The 24,589-nt window shown below is 38.8% G+C and overlaps 2 protein-coding genes across 4 annotated transcripts in view; one reads left to right on the forward strand and one right to left on the reverse strand.

Moving 5' to 3' along the window:
• The first annotated feature begins 689 nt into the window (after positions 1–689).
• On the forward strand, positions 690–10,199 carry LOC144014515 (midkine-A-like). 2 transcript variants are annotated; one of them, XM_077514475.1, is made up of 6 exons: positions 709–806; positions 4,599–4,643; positions 6,658–6,734; positions 9,177–9,344; positions 9,429–9,590; positions 9,777–10,199. In XM_077514475.1, the coding sequence occupies exons 2-6, from the start codon at positions 4,609–4,611 to the stop codon at positions 9,803–9,805; spliced, it is 471 nt and encodes a 156-aa protein (XP_077370601.1). In that variant the 5' UTR covers positions 709–806; positions 4,599–4,608; the 3' UTR covers positions 9,806–10,199. The 2 variants fall into 2 exon arrangements, with proteins under 2 accessions (XP_077370602.1, XP_077370601.1); XM_077514476.1 differs by lacking the exon at positions 4,599–4,643 and having other exon boundaries at positions 690–806.
• Positions 10,200–10,915: 716 nt separating this feature from the next.
• The window catches only part of LOC144014516 (muscarinic acetylcholine receptor M4-like), a 46,038-nt gene continuing 32,364 nt past the window's right edge, over positions 10,916–24,589 (reverse strand). Inside the window, exons 6-8 of one of the 2 annotated variants that reach the window (XM_077514478.1) lie at positions 24,079–24,348; positions 21,134–21,415; positions 10,916–11,027 (exon numbers count right to left, since the gene is read on the reverse strand). In XM_077514478.1, the coding sequence (XP_077370604.1) occupies positions 21,170–21,415; positions 24,079–24,348 (516 nt within the window). In that variant the 3' untranslated portion in view covers positions 10,916–11,027; positions 21,134–21,169. Of the gene's footprint in view, positions 11,028–16,235; positions 21,416–24,078; positions 24,349–24,589 lie in introns of those variants that run through there. The other variant, XM_077514477.1, reaches the window with a different exon arrangement.

The raw sequence follows: 24,589 nt of genomic DNA on the forward strand, positions 1-24,589 counted from the left end.
TTTTATTAAGTTTGAAAAGTTCCTTAGTGCTACTTTAAGACTTGTTAACCCAAGTAATGATTTCATTGAAATACCCCCCAAATACCTTGGAACTTGCTTGAAATGAACATTGAAGGCTAAGACTTGACTTCATTATAACTTGCACATTTGTGACGCACTCCTCACCACTGGCATCACTAATACAATAGAAGACAAAAGTGGGTGATCCATGGTTGCCATGGTAACAACAGAGATGCTATTGTCCTTATTATATGCCAGTGAAACATCCACATTAGTTTCAAGCTGTTATTTTAAGAAATGGAAAATAGTGGGAGGGGGGGCTGTTTTGACCACGTCCCCGTTATGCCAAATGCAAGTGAATCAGTCTTCATACAGTGCACATTTGCTCATAACTGCAGAGACCAAGTGATCGTCTTTAATGTATTTCTTCATCACCGTGAAGATAAAAGCGTGCCTTTCAGGAGTTGTTCTCATTAGAGTTTTTCTGGCGGGTGGACTTGTTCAGAAGCACACATGCGCAAAGCAAAGTTACACTTATGGCCTCTTGTTGCTTGTGTTGGTCTACAGAGTATCACAGGTTGAGTGTGTTTGTGTGCAGGGTGGGGTGACAGGGGGTCTGAATGGAGCTAATGCAACCAGAATGAACTGGTTTGGTAGACAAAGGCAAGGGGGTTGTCTAAGGGGTAGTGGGGGCGAATCGTTTGAGGTGGGGTGCTTTGAGGGTGATCTGATGCTCGCAGAGAGAAAGAAACTCGACGAGAAAGTTGACGCCCTCGACCTCCACTCGAGTCCGAGCTGCTCCACAAGTAAGTGCTTCCTTGCCTTCTTAAGATCTATTGTCTTTTTTTTTTTTTTTTTTAAGTGAGAGAAAAAGAGGGCGAGACTAAAGATTGAAGATAAAACTTTATTTTATTTTATTTTTTTTTATTTTTTTTTTTAGGGTTCATATTGAAAGTTATTTTTAATTTGAAAAGGTCTTTGTTTGCAAGTTTTTATTAAATATTGAGAAGACTGGTGGAGGCAAAGTGGAACCAAGTTGAGAAAAGTGTTGTAGTAATAGTTGTTGTTGTTGTTTACACTTTGGGCCCCGAACACCATCGACTCATTGGTGGGTATTTGCAGGAATGTGGCCCGGGGATGTGTGAATAATCAATTACCTTCACTAAATGTATCTAGAGCAGAGTATTATTGCTCCCAAAATAGGACTGTTTGTCTGTGTTTATATGCCGATGCCCCCACCCCTTCACAAAACCCTCCACCCCGCTCCCTCTTTCTGTCTGTCCTTTGTTTAAAATTTGTCGACTTGTATGCCATAATACGAGCACTTTCCCCCTCTTTCATTACTATATGTCAGGTAGTTTTTACATAAAACAATAGCAGCAATGACCAATGCTTTTTTTTCTGGCCCTTGCCTGTTGATTGACTTTGCTAATGTTTGTCTCGATGCTGTTTGTGCCCTGTAATTGACTGACGACCAGTCCCGGTGTAGTCCACCTTAGCTTGGATGATCTTGGCTGTCGGAAAATATGCAAACCTGCCTCACAAACATACGTTAACTACAATAACAGAATGGAGTCTAGCTTGCCATGGCAGCATAACCATGGAAACCATTATACATCATGCAAACGTTCTGAAGATGCATTCAGCGGCAACACAAAGGCAGCATCTAAGAACTTTTTCACTCAAAAGCTAAATGAATGTTGTTTTGAAAATGCACAGAGGAATTTGTGTTCAGGCTATGTTTAGCAAATCAACAAGATGAACCAGAGGAAATGGAAGAAACCAAATGCTTGACTAGTGTTTCACTTTCGTGCACCTACGATATAGCAAACATTGAAAACTTTAGCTATGTCATCCTCAAGGTTTTCAGTGTGTGGAGAGAGCGCGAAATAATGACCAGGGTCAACTTTCAACATCCCTACCTTTAAATCAGTGATTGTTCTTTGTACAGGGACATTTTTTTGGTTTTTAAATTATTTCAAACATAAAATGTAAAAAAAACAAAAAAACAATGGTGGACTGTCAGGCATTCTCTGCTGGTCTGGTCAATTACAACCTAGATACTAATATATATCCATTGTATTAATTTACTTAAAGTGTTAAAATCAGTAGTGCTGGTCCATGTAACATAACTGTGTTTTTGTTTTTTTTAATTATTGTTTTAATAAACTAAACAGACTTCAGCCCTGCGAATGCGATTGGCTGGCAACCAGTTCACGGGTGTACCCCGGATTCTCACCGAAGCCAGCTGGGATAGGCTCCAGCATCCCCGCAAACCTTGTGAGGAATAAGCGGTCATGAGGATGGATGGATGGATGGATGGATGGATAATCAGACTTAAATTTCGTCCTCACAGGGCTGTATTGTTGGCCCTTGAAGATATCATTTTTGCATCTTCTGATTGGTTGGTCTGTACAAAACATACTCAGTTCAATCTGAACACATTAATACATTTAATAATTACCATCTCTAGAAAATTACGGTCTTCAAGATCGTTTCCACCCCTATCATCTTGATAACCAAATCCACGACTCCCACTTTTAACGAAAAAGGAACTATTTAATACTGTAATTAATGCCATATTAAAGTCAGTACAGACCGACTTAGAGCTGGTGACATACATACCAAAAAAGAATAATAATAATAATAAAAAAAAAAACTTAAGTACCTAAGAGTGGATTAGAGTCAAAGCAGACATGCCTGCCAACATCCCATAATACTTAACCTCATTCATAGAGAAGCAAGAGAGCGAGAAGCACTGCAACAACTCTTATCTCGGGCTTGTGTGTTTTAAAATATTTGTTCGTAACATCCTGTTGAGAGAAGTAACCTTTTAGAGGGACCTTTGTATTGTTCTCAGAAAGCTGTAACCCTTACTAAAAAATAATTACCTATTAAAGCAACAATGTTTACAATATATGTCATGGCTAGTAATAAGTGTGGCATCATTGTTGTTACCCCGGTAACACTATTTCAGTGTGAATACATGATCATAGCTTTTTTTTTTTTTTTTTTTTTTTTTTTCCCCGAACAAAAGTCATGGAGATTGCTCATAGTTCAAAACAAAACAGCATGATCTTTGATCACCCAGTGACAGCATGTAATGCAGAGGTAAAAAAAAAGAAAAAAAAAAGGCCCAATATTGAACCTTGAGGGACACCACAGTTGAGTTGATGGCTCGTAGATGAACAGTTATATTTATTGAGGATGCCAGAAGATGGCGCCAAAGCCCTGGAGAATACTGAAGTAGTAATTGGTGTCAAAGAAGTATTGTTGAATACATTTGGACAGAGGTGAAGGTCAGGCAGGTGCACCATTCAGCTGGAAGTTAGGAACTCTTCGCTGCAAATGCCACTATAAATGCACTTCCTGTGCATGTTTTCTAAATGAAATCATCTGCACACCATTTAATGTTAAGGCTAATGTAATAATTTGAAAACATGTACTATAGGATTGATGTTTTGGTATATTTTGCGTTGAATTGATTAATAGGCTAGGCATTTGACCCTTTACGTGTTTGTGGCTTGTCGCCTCGTTTTTGTGTTTTCTACACAACCACTTTTTTCACATGGTTCAAGAACCCGAGGCAATTTAGTGTGCTTCCGCATGGTTGCTAAGTGGTATATCTGGGTTGCTCTTTTTCAACCTTGCACTTACGTTTTATTTTTTTCGAAGTACATTGCTGCCAACTGCAACCATGCTTTCTCCCCCCCTTCATTGGGGTCACAGGTGAACCTAAAGCTTATACCAGATGACTTTGGGCGAGAGGCAAAGTACACCGTTGAGTGGTCGCCAGCCAACTGCAGGTCACCAAGTACATACAGTATATTGATGGTTCAGTTCACTCACAAATAGACTTATTATTGTAAAAGTGTACCCACAACAATGGTCCTGGCATATAAAAAGCTAATTTGAAGCCTCGAACAAAGCACAGTTGGGCAACATGCTGAGAGAGCCGCTAACCCGAGTCCATCCAATTCCCACAACAGATGCTCCATTTGTAGCTAATGTTAGAATGATGTAAATAAAAGCTGCTCTTTGTGGTAGGGAAATGATTTCACAGGCATGTTCTGGTCTCCAGTTTGTGACCACATCACCATGTTGACCTTTAACCATAAACAAGCCCCGGGTCATTTGTCAGCACTGACTTAACCCAGAGCCGTCGACCTCCGACCTCTACCAGGCGACTTAATGAGACACACATATTTGAGTTCATGAGGGAGAGTATATATTCTTTATGTAGTGTCAACATTGTGCTAAAAGCCAAGCGCAACCAACCACTAACCACAATATTCTCATAAAATATACTGTGCTTTGAGTTTGTTTCAATTTGTATCTCAAATAATCTTTCCCCATTGAAATGAATGAAAATGCCATTAATCCGTTCCAGCTCCACCATAAAAAATGTTTGCAATTTAATTTTAATGAGGAAATAAATGAAATATTCAATGTTGTAGTTAATAAATACATATAATAATGACAAACAATGTAAAGTATTAAACCATTTTTAACACTTTTCTTTCTTTTTTTTTTTTCTTTAATTCAATGGACATTGTGCTGCTCCTTCCGATGTGTGTGCCTTGGCCACCTGGGGGCAGTATAGTATAGATGGAGACTTGCAGAAGATTTTCACAACTGACTCAGTAAGTTGTAGCGATGTAACAGTAGTCATTTATTGCAAAAGATAACAAGTGGCACATTCCCCTGTTTGTGCTTAAATAAATTGATGACGTTTTTTTTTTTTTAAATGCAATTCCAATCTGCATTGACCCTCCCATCCAGGCATCTGACACACCCACCATGCATAACCTGGAAAAATGTGCGCAACCACCAAACAGGCGTGATTCGGTGAAGACGCTGGGTGGCCCCAGTTTACGGAATGTGTGTTTTCATAAGACGAGAACTCTGTAGAGATCCATTTTGAAAATATGTCATACTTTGTGAAAGTAACTTGTATCGTGGATCCAGAAGTTAGCGCCAGTGTCGTGGGCGCGGTTTATCTGCAGGCGTGTTTTTGTGTTTACTTTGTTTTAAAGCCATCAAGCAGAATACTGTGCTCATAACGGAATGTTTAGAAGACGGTGCAAATTGAGAGTTGACCAACGCACTGCAAACGCCGCACATTAAGTACCCCCCCCCAAAAAATCTATAACTTACAGCCCATTAATTCCACAACTTTATTGTTTGTGATCTGTGCTTCAACTGCAAGTCACAGCATGTGGGATTGTTCTCAAAAACCTGGCATGTGAGCACCTGTGAGTGTGAATGTCTATCCGATTGCTGGCGACCAGTCTAGTGTGTACCCGGCGTCTTGGCCAAAGCCATCTGGGATCGGCTCCAGCTCACCCAGCACCATGACGCAGATAGAAAATGGATGGATGTGTTTTCATCTGTTTGCTGCACCTGGAAAAAGGCAAGCTTGTTTCCTCGTGGGAGGCTCTTTAAGAGCCTTGACCTCCTTCCAGGGATAGACCTGACAACAACAAAAATGGCTACATACTGATTTTTTTTTTCCATGCACATGCAATATGTTCCAGGTTAATCGTAAATCGGGCGAAGAACATCCTCATAATAATTGTCTTTTTCAAACTATCAAATACAGATCTTTTCGAAATACATTAATAGCCTGGCTGACATAAATAAATTGATGCTGAATCTTTAATCAATGTTTCAGAGAAAGGGAGAGTATATTTTTTATGTAGTATCCAACAGAGTGCCTGGACCTCTTTCCAACCTCTTTTTGATGAATATTTAACCCTTCCAAGAGCACCAGGGGGTACCAGCAGAACGCCAGCTCCCCTTTTATGTTTTACATCACACATTTTCGGATCAAACGTCGACTTTCAAACATTGTAATGTCCTATTTACGTGTAATCCTTCTTTACAGTTTTACGATTCCCTCTTGGACCTTCAAAGATCATCAGGTGCATGTTTCCGTGCAATTGTGTGGTTAAAGACAGTTTTCAGGACTTTCAAACTCCCTGTGGAAATACATTCTTGATGGTTTCAAGATTGCTCTTGTACATTACCACGTTCCCATAAAAATACATATATTTATGGAATGTTCAGTTGTATAGTTAAATTGCTGTCAAATGTCAAACTGGGTCAAATTTGACCTGAAATATCAATAAGGGTTAACAACCCATAATAGCATCCTGGTAACTGAAAATGTTTCTCAGTCCATAACACTTTATTGTCTTGTTGTTTGTCTACAATAACAGGAGTCAAATTCAAGGCCCGGGGGCCAGATTTGGCCCACCACGTCATTTTATCTGACCCACGGAAGCTAATTTTGTGCGACAACTTCCATGATTCTTGATTAAAATCTCTGCCAAATTGTATAAACAATGTCATTGCGATATTGCAAGTGATTTATGGTACAAAGCTACTTTTTCCAGTAACTTGATCAATAGTTGGACAAACAATTGTCCTTGACGTCCAATTTCAAAACCAGCTATCCATCATTTGTTGTGTATATGTAATAATATGAGGAGATGAAACGTTTGTATGGTTTCATAGTCATAATGATGGGAAATCCTGTCTGTAATGCGGCCCGCGACAAAAAATGAGTTTGACACTCCTGGTCTATGAGAAGGCAGAATGGTGAACAGGTTGACATGTTAACGTGGACTTTCTGACTGCTGTGTTTTTGAACAGGATGAAGGCTTCGCTGCTGCTGCTCTTTGTCGCTCTCGTCACAATCAAAGCCGTAGCTGGAGGGAAAAACAACAAAGGTATGAGTTTCCCTGCACCGCTCTCATCTTTGCTCATGTCGAAAAGCATCTACTTCCAACACAAAAAAGGTTGAGTTTTAAAGTTTAACGGAGACATATTGGGCATTTTTCACCAGTATAAAACAGATACCAGACGTCTTAATTTGTAACATATCTGTGACATGCGTTCTGAGTAGAGGTGGGAATCTTGGGGCACCTCACGATTCGATTGCGATTACGATTCAGAGGCGACGATTCGATTATAAAACGATTATTGATTTCCCCCCAGGCAGCAGAAAAAAAACAATGTATTTTGGCGCTTTTAATGTTTCGTACATTAGTTACAAAAATAGTACAAAAGTCCTCTCAGGCCTAAATAAACTACTATTTCAGTATCAAGTTAACAGTTCAAAACAGTAAATAAAATACTCAAGTCCTCATTCTGTAACAACAGCTTTTAAGTATATTCAGTCTTCAACAGAATAAAACATAGCATTGAGCAAAAATATATTATTTTTATCCACTCAAAAGTGCACTGAGGTATAAATGAAAGACAATGTGAACTACTACTTCAATACAAATGCCTTAAAAAAAAAAGTGCTTTCCTGCTTTTTAAGTTGTGTAAAGATGAACATGTAAACATTAAAGTTTCTCAGAGGTACAAAAAAAAAAAACCCTCAAGTGCTTTTCTGCTTTTTAACTTGTGTAAACATGAACGTGTAAACATTAATGGGATCGTTCGGCTTTTTTAACATGAATCTCAATTTGATCCTCACCTCCCGTGTGTGCGATCAGCGCTGACTTCGGCGTTGGACGAGAGGAAAATAGTCCAGCAAGCTGGCTGGGGTCTCGGAAATAAAGCGTTTTTCTTCTAAAAACTATTTGTTTTCAAAAGCGTGATACATTTCCACCACAATACTCTTTTCTGAATAAAGTCAGACGCCATTACCGCCAGCCACTACTTTTCTGTTCGTTCGTTCGTATCACTGCGCGGCGCCCTGTAGAACGCTAACCGACGCACTGCAGCCAGCTAGCTGATACTTCCGCCTGAAGTTGTTTGCCTTTTCGGAGCAGGTCTGATCTCACGAAGAGGTGGGTTGGTCAGCTCAGCCATGCTTGTTGTTGTTTTGAATCTCGAGGCGTGAGTTGTGGATGTGTACTCTCGGTCCGTCCCAAAAAGCGTCCCGAAGACCGCGCGCGCTACTGCGTTTCAGTTCCGCGTACTTTTCGCTCGTTTCGCTTCCCTTGGCATATTTATATAATCGGAATTTGGACATTTGTGAATCGTTCTCGATTGTTGCACGGCCGAATCGTGAATAATCTAAGAATCGGAAATTTTGCACACCTCTAGTTCTGAGTATCAAAGAAGAGCTATACACACTATTTCTACTCTTGCTGAAATTAGCCAATTTGTGAGGGCAACCCAGTGTCACCCAAGTGACTGCACCTCTCCCTATATATTGCCGAGACAACTGTATGGATTTTGTTACCATGACAACGAGTGGTGGAGCTGTGGGATTGAACAGGCATGAGCAGTGCCCAGTGTGGAATAAAAACCAGCATCCATGAAGATGTTAAAAAAATGTTCACTTTTGGAGGCAGCAGTTAACACAACTACTGTTACGTAACAGTGGGATAGAAGTGCACAATGGTTCACCCGCAGACTCATTTTCAGAAATTGGATGAAAACAGTCACATTGGTGACTGTAGTTTAGCCATAATTGACATTTGAATAGGTAAGTTGATTCAAAAATAGAAGTAGTGGAAATTAATGCTAAGCTAATGCATGTCACACCAATTAAAGAGGAAAGACGAGCATTTTCATGGTGAAATATGCATTAGCGGACATTAGCTCTTATTATGTCTTCCTAAATTGCTCAAAGACAAGTTGACAACCCAATCAAACGTCATACTAACGGTGGAGTTTACAGCGTTAAAAGTGGATTTGGATGTAGCCTCACATCAATAATCCTTCCGTTGAGTCTTTAAGAAAAATGTCAATCACAAACATGCAGGAGAATGATTCCCAAACATGCCCATTCGTAATAGTACACGATAGTGCATGGCTCTGATAGTCACAGAGAACGCTGTTCAACCTCAACTAAATAGCAACACTAGCAATGTTAAGCTAGCATCAGCACTGTAAATAAACGGTGTTAACAACAGATACTATGTCGGTAGCATGGGTTATTCATCATAGAGTGTTACTTTACTGTAAAATCACTTAATAATCAAAAAGAGGTGCTAAATTGACCTGTCGAGCAGGAATGTTGATAATTAATCAACATGATAAGAAGCTCATGGCTTCTGAATCCCCTGAGCTGCCGCATGTGGCATGCTAGTATTTTTTATTTTTTTCCAAACTCCCCTTGATAGCTTCCAGCATGTTTCTTGTTTTTCTTTGAATTAGAAGACCATATAGTTAATGACATGCCTGTTAACCAAGTTTTGCTCGATCCGCAGAGAAGATCAAACCTTCCCAGTCCGGGTCAGATTGCACCGACTGGCGCTATGGAAACTGTGTCCCTAGCAACGGAGACTGTGGTGCCGGGTTTAGGGAGGGGATATGTAATCAGCAGACCAAGAAAATGAAATGCAAAGTTCCCTGCAACTGGAAAAAGAACTTTGGAGGTAACAGGCCTTAACTAGCACAAACTACAAACAAATTATTCTCACACCTTGTCGCTTAAATCATTTTGTGTTTTCATTGTTCAGCTGACTGCAAATACAGGTTTGGAAGTTGGGGCGATTGTGACCCCGATGCTGGCGTCCAGACCAGAAGCGGGACCTTGAAGAAGGCGCTGTATAATGCTGAGTGCCAGCAAACCATCTCTGTCACCAAACCCTGCCTTGGCAAAACCAAGACAAAAAGCAAAGGTTAGGCTGATTGTGATGTAAAAACAGATTGCAACTGTGAATTCACTTGACATGTCGTGCAACAACCACAGCCTAAAACCACACACATATTGATCAAAATACCTAAGAAAAATATATCTTGAGCATTTTCTGTTTATGTGTTGTGAAAGTGACACTCTTAATATCCAGTATCTTTTGGCTTTCCAGGAAAGAAGAAAAAAGGCAATGGACAGTAGATGCAAGAGAAGAATTTCTCGGGACAGACAAGACGAGGATCTTTATAAATCAATTGTGTGATGCAACTCACCTCTGACTTTTGGACAGTGGCACTGACATTTATAGAACTAAACTAGTTTTGGTTGTAGACTTTCTCAAAAGTGGACTAATTTTGAAGTAGAACGTAGAAAATACTCCTTTGTCAATCTCTTTTGAATCTGATGTTGTCAACTTGGTCCGAGGGCCAACCTGCTTTTACTAATATCTCGTCATTCGTCAATAGCGTTAGCGGGTGTGAAAGCTGCAACCACAGATTTAATTTAGACTACATTGCAAAAACATTTTCAAATAATGATGTCATTTTTAAAGGTCATTCATATTATTAATAAAGATCAAGATGATATTCCAACAAAATATTTTTGTGCATTCTTCAAACATTTCCTTTATTTGTACAATTCACTTCTTATTATTATAAAGAGAGTAATCATATTTGAACATGTTTGTATGTTATCATCATGCAGATTCACACACTCCCCAGTCAGGAGAATGCATTGTATTGCATAAATAGGAAGCGAAAACAGACATAACAGACAGGATTCCCCAAAAGTAAACAGTGGAAAAAATAGATTTTGAAAGCTTTGACTTGATGACTAACTGGGAACAACAACAGAAGAAGAAGGAAAGTGAGGCAGGGATGGACGACTATCACACAGATTGCCTGGCAGAGTTCAGCACGCTTGATCTCACGACTAATCAATGGGACCTTGGCAACAATATTTGAAAACTATCATTAAATTACCATCTTTAGCTTCACAGAGGATCAAAATATTAGTAACAGCTCTGACAAACAGGCTATTTTTTTGTACACCTCCACATACATTCTAGCACAATTCATTCCCTCCAGGTTTTCATTGGCAATTTGTGGATTGTTGTGTACCAAAATGTTGAATATTGTTTCCAAAAATGATACTCATTTTTTGCAATTACAACAAAAATTGTCAGTGACTTTAGGATTATACTTTCATAAGCTGTTAAGTACTGTATTGCTGTTCTCTGGTTGGCCAAAATTCTGACATGCCCCGAAACCTATTTGTTGATGGGGGATGACGGTCGACTTATCGTGATTCATTGACGGGAGTGCAGATTGGCCCTGATGCACAATGGACCTGCTGTACAGGAGTTCTCCGGAAATTTCCCATAGACGCCAAACCTCTGTCCTTAGATGTGGCAATTTTGCCCACTCTGGGTTGAGGAAAGCAATATGATGTGGGTCATTTCATGTCAAATTTGTCTGGGCACGCACCATTAAAAATGAAACATCAATACAAAATATATACCGAATGAAAGCGGATTATATAATATTTAGTGCTTGCAAACCAAACTTGACTTGTTTTATCAATACATGTACACTGAAAAACAAATCTAAATGCAATTTAGATGTCCAGTGTAGATATAAGTTGTGTTCCAAATCATGATGCAAAGGATCAAATCTTTTGAGGAGTTTTCTTTTTCCCGTTTTTTTCTCTTTTTGTTAGATCAGTCATATGCACTAAATCTCTAACAGGTTTGTATCCCAGGGGAGCCTAATTAAATGAAAATTACTGAAGGAGGTTGTTCTACATCATTAAGCAAGTCACAGTTTTGATACACAATGAGGGAATAAGAAGCCTCTTTCTGTGGATGAAAAGCGCAGAAGGCACTAATGCCCTGAAAACGGAATGAAAAGACTGGACATCAAAAGAGAATTATCACAGTGTTAAATAACAGCAGCAAATGGGTCGGTTGCGATAACGGCATCTTAAGGGATGTTTCTGTGAGGCAAATATATTGTATTAAGATAGCAGCTGCTAAAAGGCCACTGATGATGAGCATCGAGCAGGTATTAGAAGCTGCTGGAGTCCCAAGAAGCTCAAGACGCAAATGGTTGAAGTCATGCAGAATTCAGCCACTCCTCCGGTGATTATTAAAAGAAACTTTATTGCAGTGTGCTCAAAAAAGCGATCCTCAAAATGTTTTAAGTGAGATGATTGGCCCTTGTATGGTGCCTGAAGGTGTTGAAAAAGTTTTGGAATTACTTTTTTTTTTTTTTTAACCTTGGTACTAAAAGAAAAAAAATTGCCTTATTCAGTAAAATCATTCTCATATGAGACAATAAAACACCCCACGTTGCAAAGAATAGTATTGAAGCTTTGCCAGCTAAACGCAATAAAAATTCATCATGTGGCCATCACCATCCCCTGACCTCAACCCTACTGAGAACCTGTTGAGTATTCTTAACTCATTCGCTGCCATGGACGTTTTATAGTCCTCAACTAGATTACAACCGTTTCCACTAATGACTATGTATGTTACATTTTTTTATTTTTTTATTTTTTAACAGGCGTAGGCTTATGAGATGATCTCCTCATCTTGCCTGTGAATTTCAAGTTCGTAGACCGCCATAACGGCTAACAGATCCCTGTAGATGGCACCACTTTTGATTTGGGATAAGCACAGCTTTGAGATGATAGGAAGATAAAGATTTGGTGGTGAATTTTGGGTTCATTATGAGAAAGAAATCAGACAAGGTTGGGTATCTCACACTTAAACAGAAAATGTAAATTTGATGGTATAAATTCACATCTGTTGCAGTTATTAAAACGTATGTGTCACGATAAGGCATAGACAATAATGGAATACATATACTGTACTGACATTATGTCTTCAGAATACCCTCCCAAAAAATCCAATTTTTACTGTAATCTGTTACAGTTTACAGGGGAAAATAGATCACAGGTGGTTACAAAATGTGGATTATTGACCTTGTGCTGCCACTTGCTGTCGACTGAAAATGACATCACAGTGACTAAGGGCTCAGTTTATCCAGAAAACAGGTGAGCTGTGATGATCGTTAGCTGATGCTGAGTAACTCTGATGTCTTTTTCAATCATCTCAACAGCTCCCTGTGATAAATAAAAACAGGTGGAGTTTGCTGCTTAATTGTTATTCCACAAACGCAATATTCATCAGAATACTGTCTTTAGACTAGTGGGGGCACATAAAACATATTATTGTCCAGAAAATTTGTGACTTGACTTTAAACGCACGTTTTACCCAAGATGCACAACATCCTGAAAAAAAACTACAATAATTTATAAACTTTGAGAAGTCAGTCAGGGAAGTTGATGAATTAATGAATTCAATGTCTGAAATAACCGTGAAAATGGACGTTTCTCTGCTCTGCACATACTCTTAAATTTCCAAACACTTTGTGTTCAGTTCATAATATGAGCATGTTACTAAAATGAATGAATGTTATCACTTTCAGCCTCGTTCCGTTTAAATTTGCTCAAGATGGCTGAGTTTCGCGTGACAGCAGCCAAACGTTGATCCTGTGTCGTGAGATCGTGAGATCAGGTGGTCCTTGTCCTTCCTTCGATTTCCTTCTGTTCTCTCTGGTTCTCATATCCTTTTGTTTGTATCCACATCAATATCAAAACACTTTTGCTTCACCTGAGCCACACAGTGTGGACCTCGGGTGATGTAACATTGACAGCATCAGGTTTTGTTTTCCATCTACACTCCAGCAGAAACATTTTGAAAAAAAAAAAATCATGTTTTCCTTGCCTTCACAATATCCTCAATTTCCAACTGGTGAAATTTCTTCTTTTAATTTGTGTCATGAATCTGACAGTGATTTTTGCGTACAAACTGAACTTGTGTGCAGAGTAAGAACATTTCTACATATTGATTAGTGAATGGCCCAACAAGAGCGAGCGTGAGCCTTCTTCTATTTACTTCCCCAAGCTGGAAATTCCTCACTCACTCTCACACAGGGCCATAGAGACTGAAGCCCCATGCTGTGACTTTGATTCTTCTGCCTTGTGCCAAATCAATCCTTCCTGCTCCAAAAAACAAAACAAACCCCCCCAAAAAACAATAATTAAAGTCATTACCAACTTAACATGCCTGTGCTGGGCTGCAATAACGTTCATACCACAAGCATTACAGCATTTCATAATCCTGTGTTGATATTAAGAGATAATTGCCGTCAAAATGAGTTGCTAATGTTTAGTGAGCGCTTTAAATCCCCCACGTGTGTGAATGGAGATTTTTCTTTACTCGAGAGCTAGGAAAATTTATTTTTTTTTACAAGCCATGATGGCCGCCACAAATGAATAATACAACAATACATGTGAATCATCTGCAAACTGGTCCATACGGTTCCTTCTGACTCGCAATCTAGGTCGGCTGTGATGTTCGGATTTCTTCCTCATTGGATTCAACCCAGAATGTGTGTAGCGTAGCTTCAATTGGCATCACCATGGTTACGGTAAGAGGTGACATGAAAAGCACTGGAGTGAAGAAGTCACCAGGCAACACGCATTGTACAATTGTGAAACAAAGGCTATTTATTACCATTGTAATATTGTTTCTTATACATACTGATATCTGGACCACATAAGTAGTATATTTACAAGGTATGTATTGTGCTAGGTGACACTGGCTAACATGCTTCAAAATCCCAGTCTTGAAAGAAAACGGCAACAAAAAGCATTACAAAGACAAACATCATCGAAACGTGTTTTCCCAAAAGCTGCAAAGAAAACATTTAGTCAATTAAACAACAATCACAGTAAGTAGAAACCTTCTTCAATTGTTTATAATGTCAGTGTTCAATAAATTTACACTAAATTTCTGCATTTGACCATTTTCTTTAAAGGGCGCACTCACTGTTGATGTTTCAATTTGAAATTTTCAACATATTAGACATGTGATCTAAAGAAGAGCAATTTACCTGCCAGTTTGGGGAGTGACTGAAAGCACAAAGTTCTGAAATCTGTTCTTTCCATTTTTAAATGGCCAAGGAAAAAACAAAAATGTGACTGGTCATTTATATATTTTTTAATCTAATACAAAAACAAAAACAAAAAAAAGAATAATATACAGATTGTTGTGAATCTAAGCGATGGAATGAGTTTGTTCTGCGGGTTGTTCGCCAATCGCAAGCTCAGCCAGAGTAGAAAGAGTCACAGTCATGCCACATTGTGCAGCTTTTGTTTGCAATTTATCCGCCAAAGGCAACAAGGGGAACCAAAGTCATCCCACTCCTCAAGTAGAGGAGAAAGCAGTGGGGAGAACAGGTATTAAAAAAGAAAAAGAAAAAACATAAGCAGTCTTGCTTGTGAGTGATCTGGCGAATGGAAACATATTGAGGTTTATCCAGCCTATTTCCTCCGGTGTATCATGAAAGCTTATGAAACCTGACACACGAGTCTGCGTGCTTCTGTAAGCCGTTTCGGGAGATTCCAACCGCTGTCGGTGGGATTACAAACATGCTCGCTAACGAAGCGCGCAGAGGAGCTACGGAAGCTGCAGCATCGACAAGTACACGCTTCCATCAATGGAGGCACTACAGTACTTACAAAAAAAAAAAAAAAAAAAAGAGAGAGATTTGACTTTCAGGTGAAAATTCAGGATGAAGCAACTTAATTTGACCTACTCTAAATTTCTGAATGTACAAGTCCAACTGTATAATGTTATTTATTTTTGGTGAATTTTGCCATTCAGCCTCTTGTTAGAGAACTTCAAATTGTGCGAAATTAGACACGTGCGTTCAAAGAAATGTGGCCCAGGTATAGATCACTTCAACAACAACGTCCTTTCATATTTCTGGAAATCTTACAAAACCAAAACAATGTGCTGTTAGTATCCCAGTTATGAAGCCTGACAGGATAACACAAAGCATACTCGTCTGAACAGTGAGCATGTTTGGAGTCAAATCCACTCAACACAGTACAAGTGGAGCTTATTGATTTACCACAAATTGCTTCAGAACAATTCTTAAACGTAGCTTTTGGGAAAGCAGTTATTTGAATCGCACATTAAATAGAAAGTATATACATTACATACAGTATAGATATTTCCAACATAAAGGAAATATAATTGATGCATTGATTTTTCTCTTCCATTTGTCATAAATAGACCCACCAGTCCACCAATTCAAATATATCTGTTGAAAGTTATTATGCATTTTTAAGGGACATTTTTGCACATTTCTTGATAATTATTTTCCCAGGCGAGCCTAATTATAGCATAACTATTTTTTTTTTGTTGACAATAATTTGAAATACTGTATTTTGAATCCTTTGCAAAATTTAATAAAATCTTCAATATTATATCAGCAGATAACTGTTGAGGACAAAAAGCATTTGCCAAACAATTTAGAACACAGTGTATAAAAGGCATCTATCCTTCACAGATTTTTTTTCCCATTTTTTTTGTTTTGTTTTGATCTAACTGATGCTGTTGAATGTTTACTATAACAAGAAGGAAGAACACATTTCACAATGCAACGTTGGATTATAAAAAGTGCATGCGCTGTACACTGGAAATCATTGACCATGCCAGATTCAGGCAAAAACATGCTTCACCCCCCCCCCCCCCCCCCCCCCCCCAAAAAAAGGAAAACAACAACTTCCGAGGTATAACGGTTTGCCTCAAAGCAGTACTGTACATTTTGGCGGTGGAAAAGTACAAACACCGAGTGTAATAATTATCTTGTTGGGGTACATTGGTCTACTGTTTCTTGAGTGACCCGACTCCTCCTGTACCCCTTCTTGGGCATCTAGTAAACAAAACCCAAAATAAAGTTGACAACAACTACTAACATTGTGTTGACATTGCACAACTGTTAAATATACATTATATGAAGGGAAGTGTTGAGATCTGTTCACATGACTGGGAATAATGATTGTCTTTTCAACAAAAAGATTGACCCCCAACTCCACACACTACAATATGAAAATGTATTTGTAGTATCAAGCGCATGCCAAACCACATTAAGGTCGTTTGTGCCAATCAGCCTGACGAAAATCCTTTCCGGAAAAGGCACAATGACAACATGGAGATTGAAGAAAATCATCATATGTACAGGCTGAATATCCAACGTCAGTAATATGCTCACCCATTTACATTCACTCCATATTATCTTATCAAGTTGTACTTCTTGTTAGCAAAATGGCCACAAGTCACAATCCAAGTATACTTTTCCAATAAACGGGTGCTTTAATGCACATGTGGTTTTTGAATCCAGAATTAGCTTCCGATTTGGCCATTAAAGCATGAGAGACATTCCATGCCAGTCAATTTCATTCACATACTGTTCACTTTCTAGGGATGATCCTGTACAGCTGTACTACAGTGCACTGACAGCTTCACCAGCATGGCACATACTTTCCAGGTAGGAGCCCTGTCAGCTGTGCGGAGAGACGGAACTCGAAGGTAAACACGCATGACAACACTTTTAGTCGACTTCAAATTATGCTCTAATCCCACTCCAGCGGCAATGGAGGCGTTTTTCGAAATAGTTTTTTTTTATTTTTAAATAGTGTTCTATTTCAGTGAGATTTATGCCATGTTCAAGAAAAGCTTGTGTTTTGTGTGTGTGTGGGGGTGTGTGGGTCTGTGTGTTTTAAACAGTATTTGGTTCAAAATAGAATACATTTCTAACGTAATTACAAGAAGTAATGGCATTGTCAAGTATCAATAGGCTACTTGGTATCGGCAAATACTCACATGTAAGTACTTGTAGCATCTAAAAGGATGGAATCAATCCATCACTACAGTATACTGTTCCATTTGTGTCTTGATGGCTTTTCATGGGTTTGCAAAAATCAAGTATACCTTGGATCTCAGGTACACTGGGCAAAGTAATGATTTAGACATAGGGTATTAATAGTTTAAATTACCATATTTTTCAGACTATAAGTCACATTTTGGGGGGAAATTGATTTTACAAAAACAGAGACCAAGAACAGTCGAGGTTGGACGGATCTTTCACTTCCAATTATGGAAACATTGTTACCTTTTCGTTTAAAACATTACACATTTGTCTTTTCCCCATGACTATTTCTTCTTCTTCTTCCATGTCTTCTACTTTCTTTTAGAGGTTGGCAAATACTTTTGGTGCATTTTTATCCCCTTCAGGCCACCAACAGTAATGCAACATAAGTATTTGCACCAGTCCCAGCTCTAATTGGAATATATAACAGTCACACCTGAGTATGTCGCAGGACCAGCCAAACTATGAAAATAAGTGTGAGTCCAAAAAAATATGGTATACATTTTTCCAGACAGAAATAGGGGTGGCAGGCGATTAAAATGTTTAATCGTAAGTAATTGCATGACTTCAATGGTTAGCTCATGATTAATCGTACATTTTTATAGCTGTTCTATATGTACAATCAAATGTACAATGTGTTTTTTTCTAAATTTTCACATTTGTTAAAATAAAAGTGGAAAAATGATTAACTGTATTTTAGTAATTTATACAGTAATTTCATAATAATTTATAAAATTGAGTTAAAATTAAGTAGATGTACCGTCAAAACGTGTGTGATATTGATTTGTGTGGAGGTCATTTTTCTGCCACTAGATGGCATAATTGCATTTCTAAGATGTTGGTGACAGCTCAGTGCATTTTTCTTTTCATATTAAGAGCCATCTAATCTTTAACATGAACTAACTTGTGAAATTCTGCACATTTTTAAAATTGTAAAGCACAACTTGACCCCAGTCCCCACAAATATATGCATTATTATTAAATCTATTACTGCTAAATTTTGACGTGAATGCGTCTGCTGCATTGCGACAGTACAGGCTTTCCAATTATGGGGCGGTCATTAATCGCGTGTTAAAAAATTAGTGGCATTAAAAGAACTTTTACTCAAAATGAACGAACTTATTTTGACACCCCTAAACAAAACAAAAACACCAACACAAAGTACTGGAGTATCTGCTGTTAAGTCAGGTAAACATAATTTTAAGTCATTAATCATAATCTCATAATATAGGACTGCTCTTATTTTGATGTGTTTTTTTAACCTTACGTTTCACATTTACTTAGATCACTAAGGAAACTTAAATAGTGACATTAATATTCATTTTCATGATTTATAGTCACTATAAATGTAATGCAATGGCTTAATACTATGCTAGTTATATTAAATGTACATTTAATCAATATGATGCTAAATATGTATTCTTTTGTTAAAAAATACAAAGTGTGCAAATAAATCAGATTGCAGCATGCTGCGCTTTCTCTCATTTAAGTTGTCTGTTATAGTCTGTGTCAATAATGGTGACGAGTGTATAGTACAATTGACACTAAGTGAAAGTTGCAGCTGCAAATTGCCGCTTGATCACTTGTCATACTCCATAAAGAGCCCAGTCACTGTTGTGTTTGCTTGTATATAGCTCATTTGTAAGGACTTGCGCTTTGCTGTATAACTAAAATGTCACACTTTAAGTCCTGCTGCATGTAACGCAAATTGTAACTTGTTGGGAACTCGGGGATACTGTCTGCATCCTTGAGCAAGGCATCAAACCCACCCCCCTGACTCATCTTGGGGGAACAGTCAACAATACTGTAGTAAGTCCCTTTTCACATTTCTTTGCTACAAATAAGGTATCCTTGTCCATCTATCTACTACGTGTGTTCCAGCGACATAAAGTGGCAGGCAGAAGAATTAAATGCTCATTCAGTGGATTGCAGAATTTGCTCTTCATACAATAGAATAATAGCTTGGATGAGATAATGATTCCGTTTTATATACTTGTGACATTTTAGTCTGGTGGTGTGACGTGAGAAGTTTTGAATGCAAGCTCCAGTATGTGCCTTGGTTGAATAAAGTGCGGTCTGCTTCTTATCTGTGCAGTGAGGAACAAAATTCTACTGCTGTGTTAATTGCGTTTCCCTTTTACGGATCTCAATCAATATACTAAGTTACAAAGGGAAAAAAACAGTGCAATGCTTATATCATAAATGGGGTTTGCTAGGAATTAGGGGTGTGAATTGCCTAGTACCTGACGATTCGATTCGTATCACGATTCACAGGTCACGATTCGATTCGATACCGATTAATCCCGATACGAATTTATAAGTCGATTGTTACGATTTTTTTTCATTCAAATTTAGAAAATACTAATCAGTAAGCTTGTAGAGTGTAAGATTTATATGGAAATGTATTATTTATTTATCTGAAATTTCAGTCTTATAGAGGTTGTAATCTGTTTCATGTTTGAACAGCATTAAAATAAAATATTAAGGCTTAATGTTCCGTTCATATAACATTCTTCCATGCTTAAGGTGTGAATCCTAACCCCGAAGTCAGACGTTTTGTTGAATAACAATTCTGAGCTCTTAAAAAAAAAAAAATAAAAATAAAAAAAAAAAAAAAATCGATTTTTTTTTTTATTGAATCGATTCGAGAATCGCGCGATGTAGTATCGCGATATATCGCCGAATCGATTTTTTTTTAACACCCCTACTAGGAATGGTTGATAAGGCTAAAGAAAACACTCACCCCTGCAATAATGTCAATCTGTCAAATGTAAATTAAAGTACACAATTTTTGATTGTTTGGCAAAACACCACACACTTGTTAAAGTCCCTATAAAGTGAAAATAAATGGCTTCTAAATTTGACACACCAGAGCAGAGAAGTGGAAGAGGCTTCAAAACCGTGAAAAATCCTGCTGTTCCTTATCCCATCAGGTCGTCATGGGCTTTCCCACAACGAGGCACTCTAAAGCAGCCACGCCAGCCACACGCTGCCAGTCAAGTCGGACTTCTTATTTCAAATTTCACTCCCTCCTCCGTGTGAGTTTCGAGTCACAGAGAAGCTAGCGGCTATCCAACCTGATTTAGGGCGAGAGGCTCCATGCATCTTGATCACAAAACATAATCGCAGATTATATTGTGAAATATAAAACGGGTCTTTCCTTGGCTTGAGGTTTCTTGACCGCACAGGTCGCAGTTTGTTGGACTTTTTCCGAACTGAGTAAAGTTAATCTTTGTAGTCCAAAATCAATTTTCACACCCACCATGTTGGCTTGAGTCGAATAAAGATATTTGAAAATGATTGTAAACAGAATGTGTTACTAATCTCTGATAATAATATAGAGTGAAATAGTGGGAACCTTTGAAACATCTTTGGTCAGCGAATGTGTTTATCGTCATCATCTCTCAGTTTGTCCTGTACATATCATCCATCCATCCACTGTACATGCCATCCATTCATACACCGTCTATCATTCATTCATTAATCCAACCTCTGACCTCAGCATATTCCTCCTCCCGCCCTCCAATCACTGGACATGTCCTTCCCTTCAGTATTTTACTCTCATTCATTAGTAATCAGTTCACCACTATCAATTATTGCCCTTCCTGCTCCCCCCACAGCACATTTGATAAATCATTTTTCGACTGGAAATTTTGTCCATCCTATGGGGGGAACTGGAGGACTTACGGGCTCAATTTTCCTTTATTTGCAACATAAATCATGTGCGTGTCTCTGCTGCAAATACCTTCATCCATCCCGACCCCCTCTTCTTTTCCCCTCCTCATCTTGTGCCAATGTTCTTGTATTGGCACAGCAGCAGGTTCTTAAAAGTCTTTTTGAAGGTGGCGTTGCAGAGGGCGTAACAAGCCGGGTTGATGGTGGAGTTGACGTAGCACAGCCAGTAGCCAATGGCCCACACGGTGTCAGGAACGCACGACTGGCAGAAGGTGGAGATCAGCACCATCACGTTATACGGGGTCCACGTTATGATGAAAGCCAGCAAGATGGCAAAGATGGTCTTGGTCACCTAACGGGAGAGAAAAAAAAATAATGAAATGAAATACGAGCGAAGAGCAAAGACGGCTTTCAATCATTTCTACTCCCCAGGCGACCCGTGGTGTTTTCATTTAATAGGCTGGAGGAAAGTAAGGAGAAGCCTCCAGAAAGTTTTGCAGTTCATTCCACTGAACACTATCAAAGACTGCTTGTTATTTTATTTATTTATTTTTTTACACATACCACATAAACTTTGAAAATATATTTCATAAGAGCTAAAGGAAAAAACATCTTTCAACCTTCAACTTTCCAGTATTTTTCTCCACAGCATTACAGCCCATCATACACACACAAAATAAACACAATAAGACAATTATTCATGATCATTTAGGCAGAGAACTTTTTTTGTGTGAAGTTGTATAACCACTAAGCACTTTTTTTCTGTATGACTGATTTGATGTCAAACATCCATTTTCTATATTGTCATTATGGTCATGGCTGAGTGCCTATCCCAGCGACCTTTGGGAAAGAGGCGGGCTACACACTGGACCGGTTACCAGCCAATCAGCAGCCCATTTAGAGTTCTGATATGTGCTGAGGTTGAATCCCAAAAACGCAGACACAAATAAGACTTTAACTATTTATTCACATCGAGAGGCGTGGAACAAACCTGACTAGATGAGAAACAATGAGAGTTGCACAGAGGAACAGAGGTAATAATCCGACAAAAACACACACTTCTCAGACAGGCTTCTATAGACAGTGAATCAATCTGATTGGTTGTGGCTAGACATGTGGGTAACAGGACTGACAAAGTATTATCTGATTGGCTGTTGACCAGATAAAGAGATTAAATATTCCTGACATCACATAGCTTCTGACATCAGATAGCGTCTTACTAGTTGAAACGTGATGCTGGCTACATCAGTTTGAAACAGACAATTGACCTCACGGTCATGACCCAAACATAACCCTTGCATGACCATAGTCATGACAGTAAACATAACCCTTGCATGACCCTAGTCATGACAGTAAGCATAAGCCTTGCATGACCATAGTCATGACAGTAAACATAACCCTTGCATGACCATAGTCATGACAGCAAACATAACTCTTGCATGACCCTAGCCATGACTCTAAGCATAACCCTTGCATGACCCTAGTCATGACTGTAAGCATAACCCTTGCATGACCATGGTCATGACAGTAAACATAACCCTTGCATGACCATAGTCATGACAGTAAACATAAGCCTTGCATGACCATAGCCATGACTCTAAGCATAACCCTTGCATTGAGTGCATTCACAGAATTTGCTAATTTTGCAGTTTATTTACATGCATTTTGACGACATGGCCAATTGGATGGAAGAAAGTGAAGACCAATGGAGAGCTATAGCTTGTCACGCATGCACAAAAAGTACTTCACTTTTATTGGCTTAATGCAGTTGACTTGGTGTGTTGAGACCTTAACATTAATCATTTTTCTTTTCTTTTTTTTTTCTTTTTCTTTTTTACATTTGGGAGGAAACCCAGACACCAACTGAAATTGACTCTTGCCCTGCCTTAAATGTTGATATTTGTATTTTGGTCTGTTTAACTGCTGCTTCTCCTCTCTCCTCCCCACCTCCCCACCTGCTCAGAAAGGGGGCCAGGTGCTGATGATCAAAGTGAGTCTGTTGCTGTAGAGATTCTGCTCCGACCTCCCAGGAAAAGATTGAGGTGGAAAACTAAGATTCTTCCCAGAAGGCATCTACCTGTGGCGCTTCATTCCATTACAAGTACTCTCGTGTTGTTTTAACATAGTTCAGCAAGATCCCTAAACTGTGAATCATTTTCAACCGTTTGGTTTTATTTTATTATTTTTATTTTCCTTGCCTGGGGCAGGGATGTTGATAATTGTGAACTGTGACATGTGAAGCCCTTTGAGTCTTTTGTGATAAAAGGCTGTACAAATAAACGTGACTTGACATAACTTAACCCCCAATCTCAGAGCTGTGAGGTGGATGTGCTAACCACACGTCTGCCTATTTTCAAACATGTAGTACAAAACCCGCCAAAGAAATCTACGCCATAAATCTCACATACTGAAACACCTTGTATGAGTTTTGACCTTCAACCTTCTCTCAGGTCGTTCCCACCTCCCTAGAAAACGTGTCAGGATGAGACTCCATATCGGAGGTGCTAAATTCTCGGTCTGTGGACTTGGATAAGGAAGAAAATGGATGGATGTTTCAAAGAAAAATATGTTTCGATTTTAATCATTACCTCATAATTTATTTTATTATTATTTTACATAGCAAGATGTCTCGGAGAAGGGCGTGAAAGATGATAACTGCCTGTTCGTGCGCACATATATGATCTCTCCTAATGAGAATTTGTCAGACAAGCCGTAAGCTTGTGATTAAACTGTCTCCTTGTGTGCACATTTTTATTACATTTTATATCTCATTATTCTTTTAAGTGCCTTGTCCTGATTCCTTTCTACAAAAAGGTTAAATTTTTCCCTTGACAATGGCCTGTGGCTAATGGTGAGCTCGCAATATTAGCATTATTACTTGTGTGCCAGTACCCTGAATACTAAAACCTGCAATCATTTTGTATTGTCTCCCTTTGGCTCAGTTCTGTTATGGAAGATGTCTGTAGCCAACGCTATTTCAAATGCTGTAAATCACTTAAGACCCCAAAAACATACTTTCTTTTCCCTGGCGGCCATCTGTCTTTTGCGCTTGACTTGGCTCCGAGCGATGCTTGCAAACTTCCTCGCGACCGTCCTGGGGCGGCTGATGGGGATGGAATGCCTCTCGGCTCCCTCCACGGGCGGAACGATCTCGATGGCTGTGATGCATTCATCCCCCGCCTGCTTGGTTACGATCTTTATCTTGGACCACCGTGAGGTGGCATTGATTTTGGACATGGAAGGATTTGTCAGGCTTGCTGGAACTGGGTTAGAATTAGTTGGAGCCTGGTAAAAATAGATACATAAAACAAGAAAAGTTTTGAAGAAAGTTTTTGGGAGTACATCTCTCTACCATTTTTTTTCTACATTTTGAGAGGGACATTTTTGTCCATTTTCTTTGCAAAATAGCTCAAATTCAGTCTGAATGGCTGGAGAGAGCCTGTGAACAGTTGGAGTGAGTAATCGTCTGCAAATATTGGACAATGAACACAAAACTGGTTTTGGAATTGGTAAAGGGTTGGTCTCC

This window comes from Festucalex cinctus, chromosome 2, assembly GCF_051991245.1.
Source record: "Festucalex cinctus isolate MCC-2025b chromosome 2, RoL_Fcin_1.0, whole genome shotgun sequence".
Taxonomy (NCBI): Eukaryota; Metazoa; Chordata; class Actinopteri; order Syngnathiformes; family Syngnathidae; genus Festucalex; species Festucalex cinctus.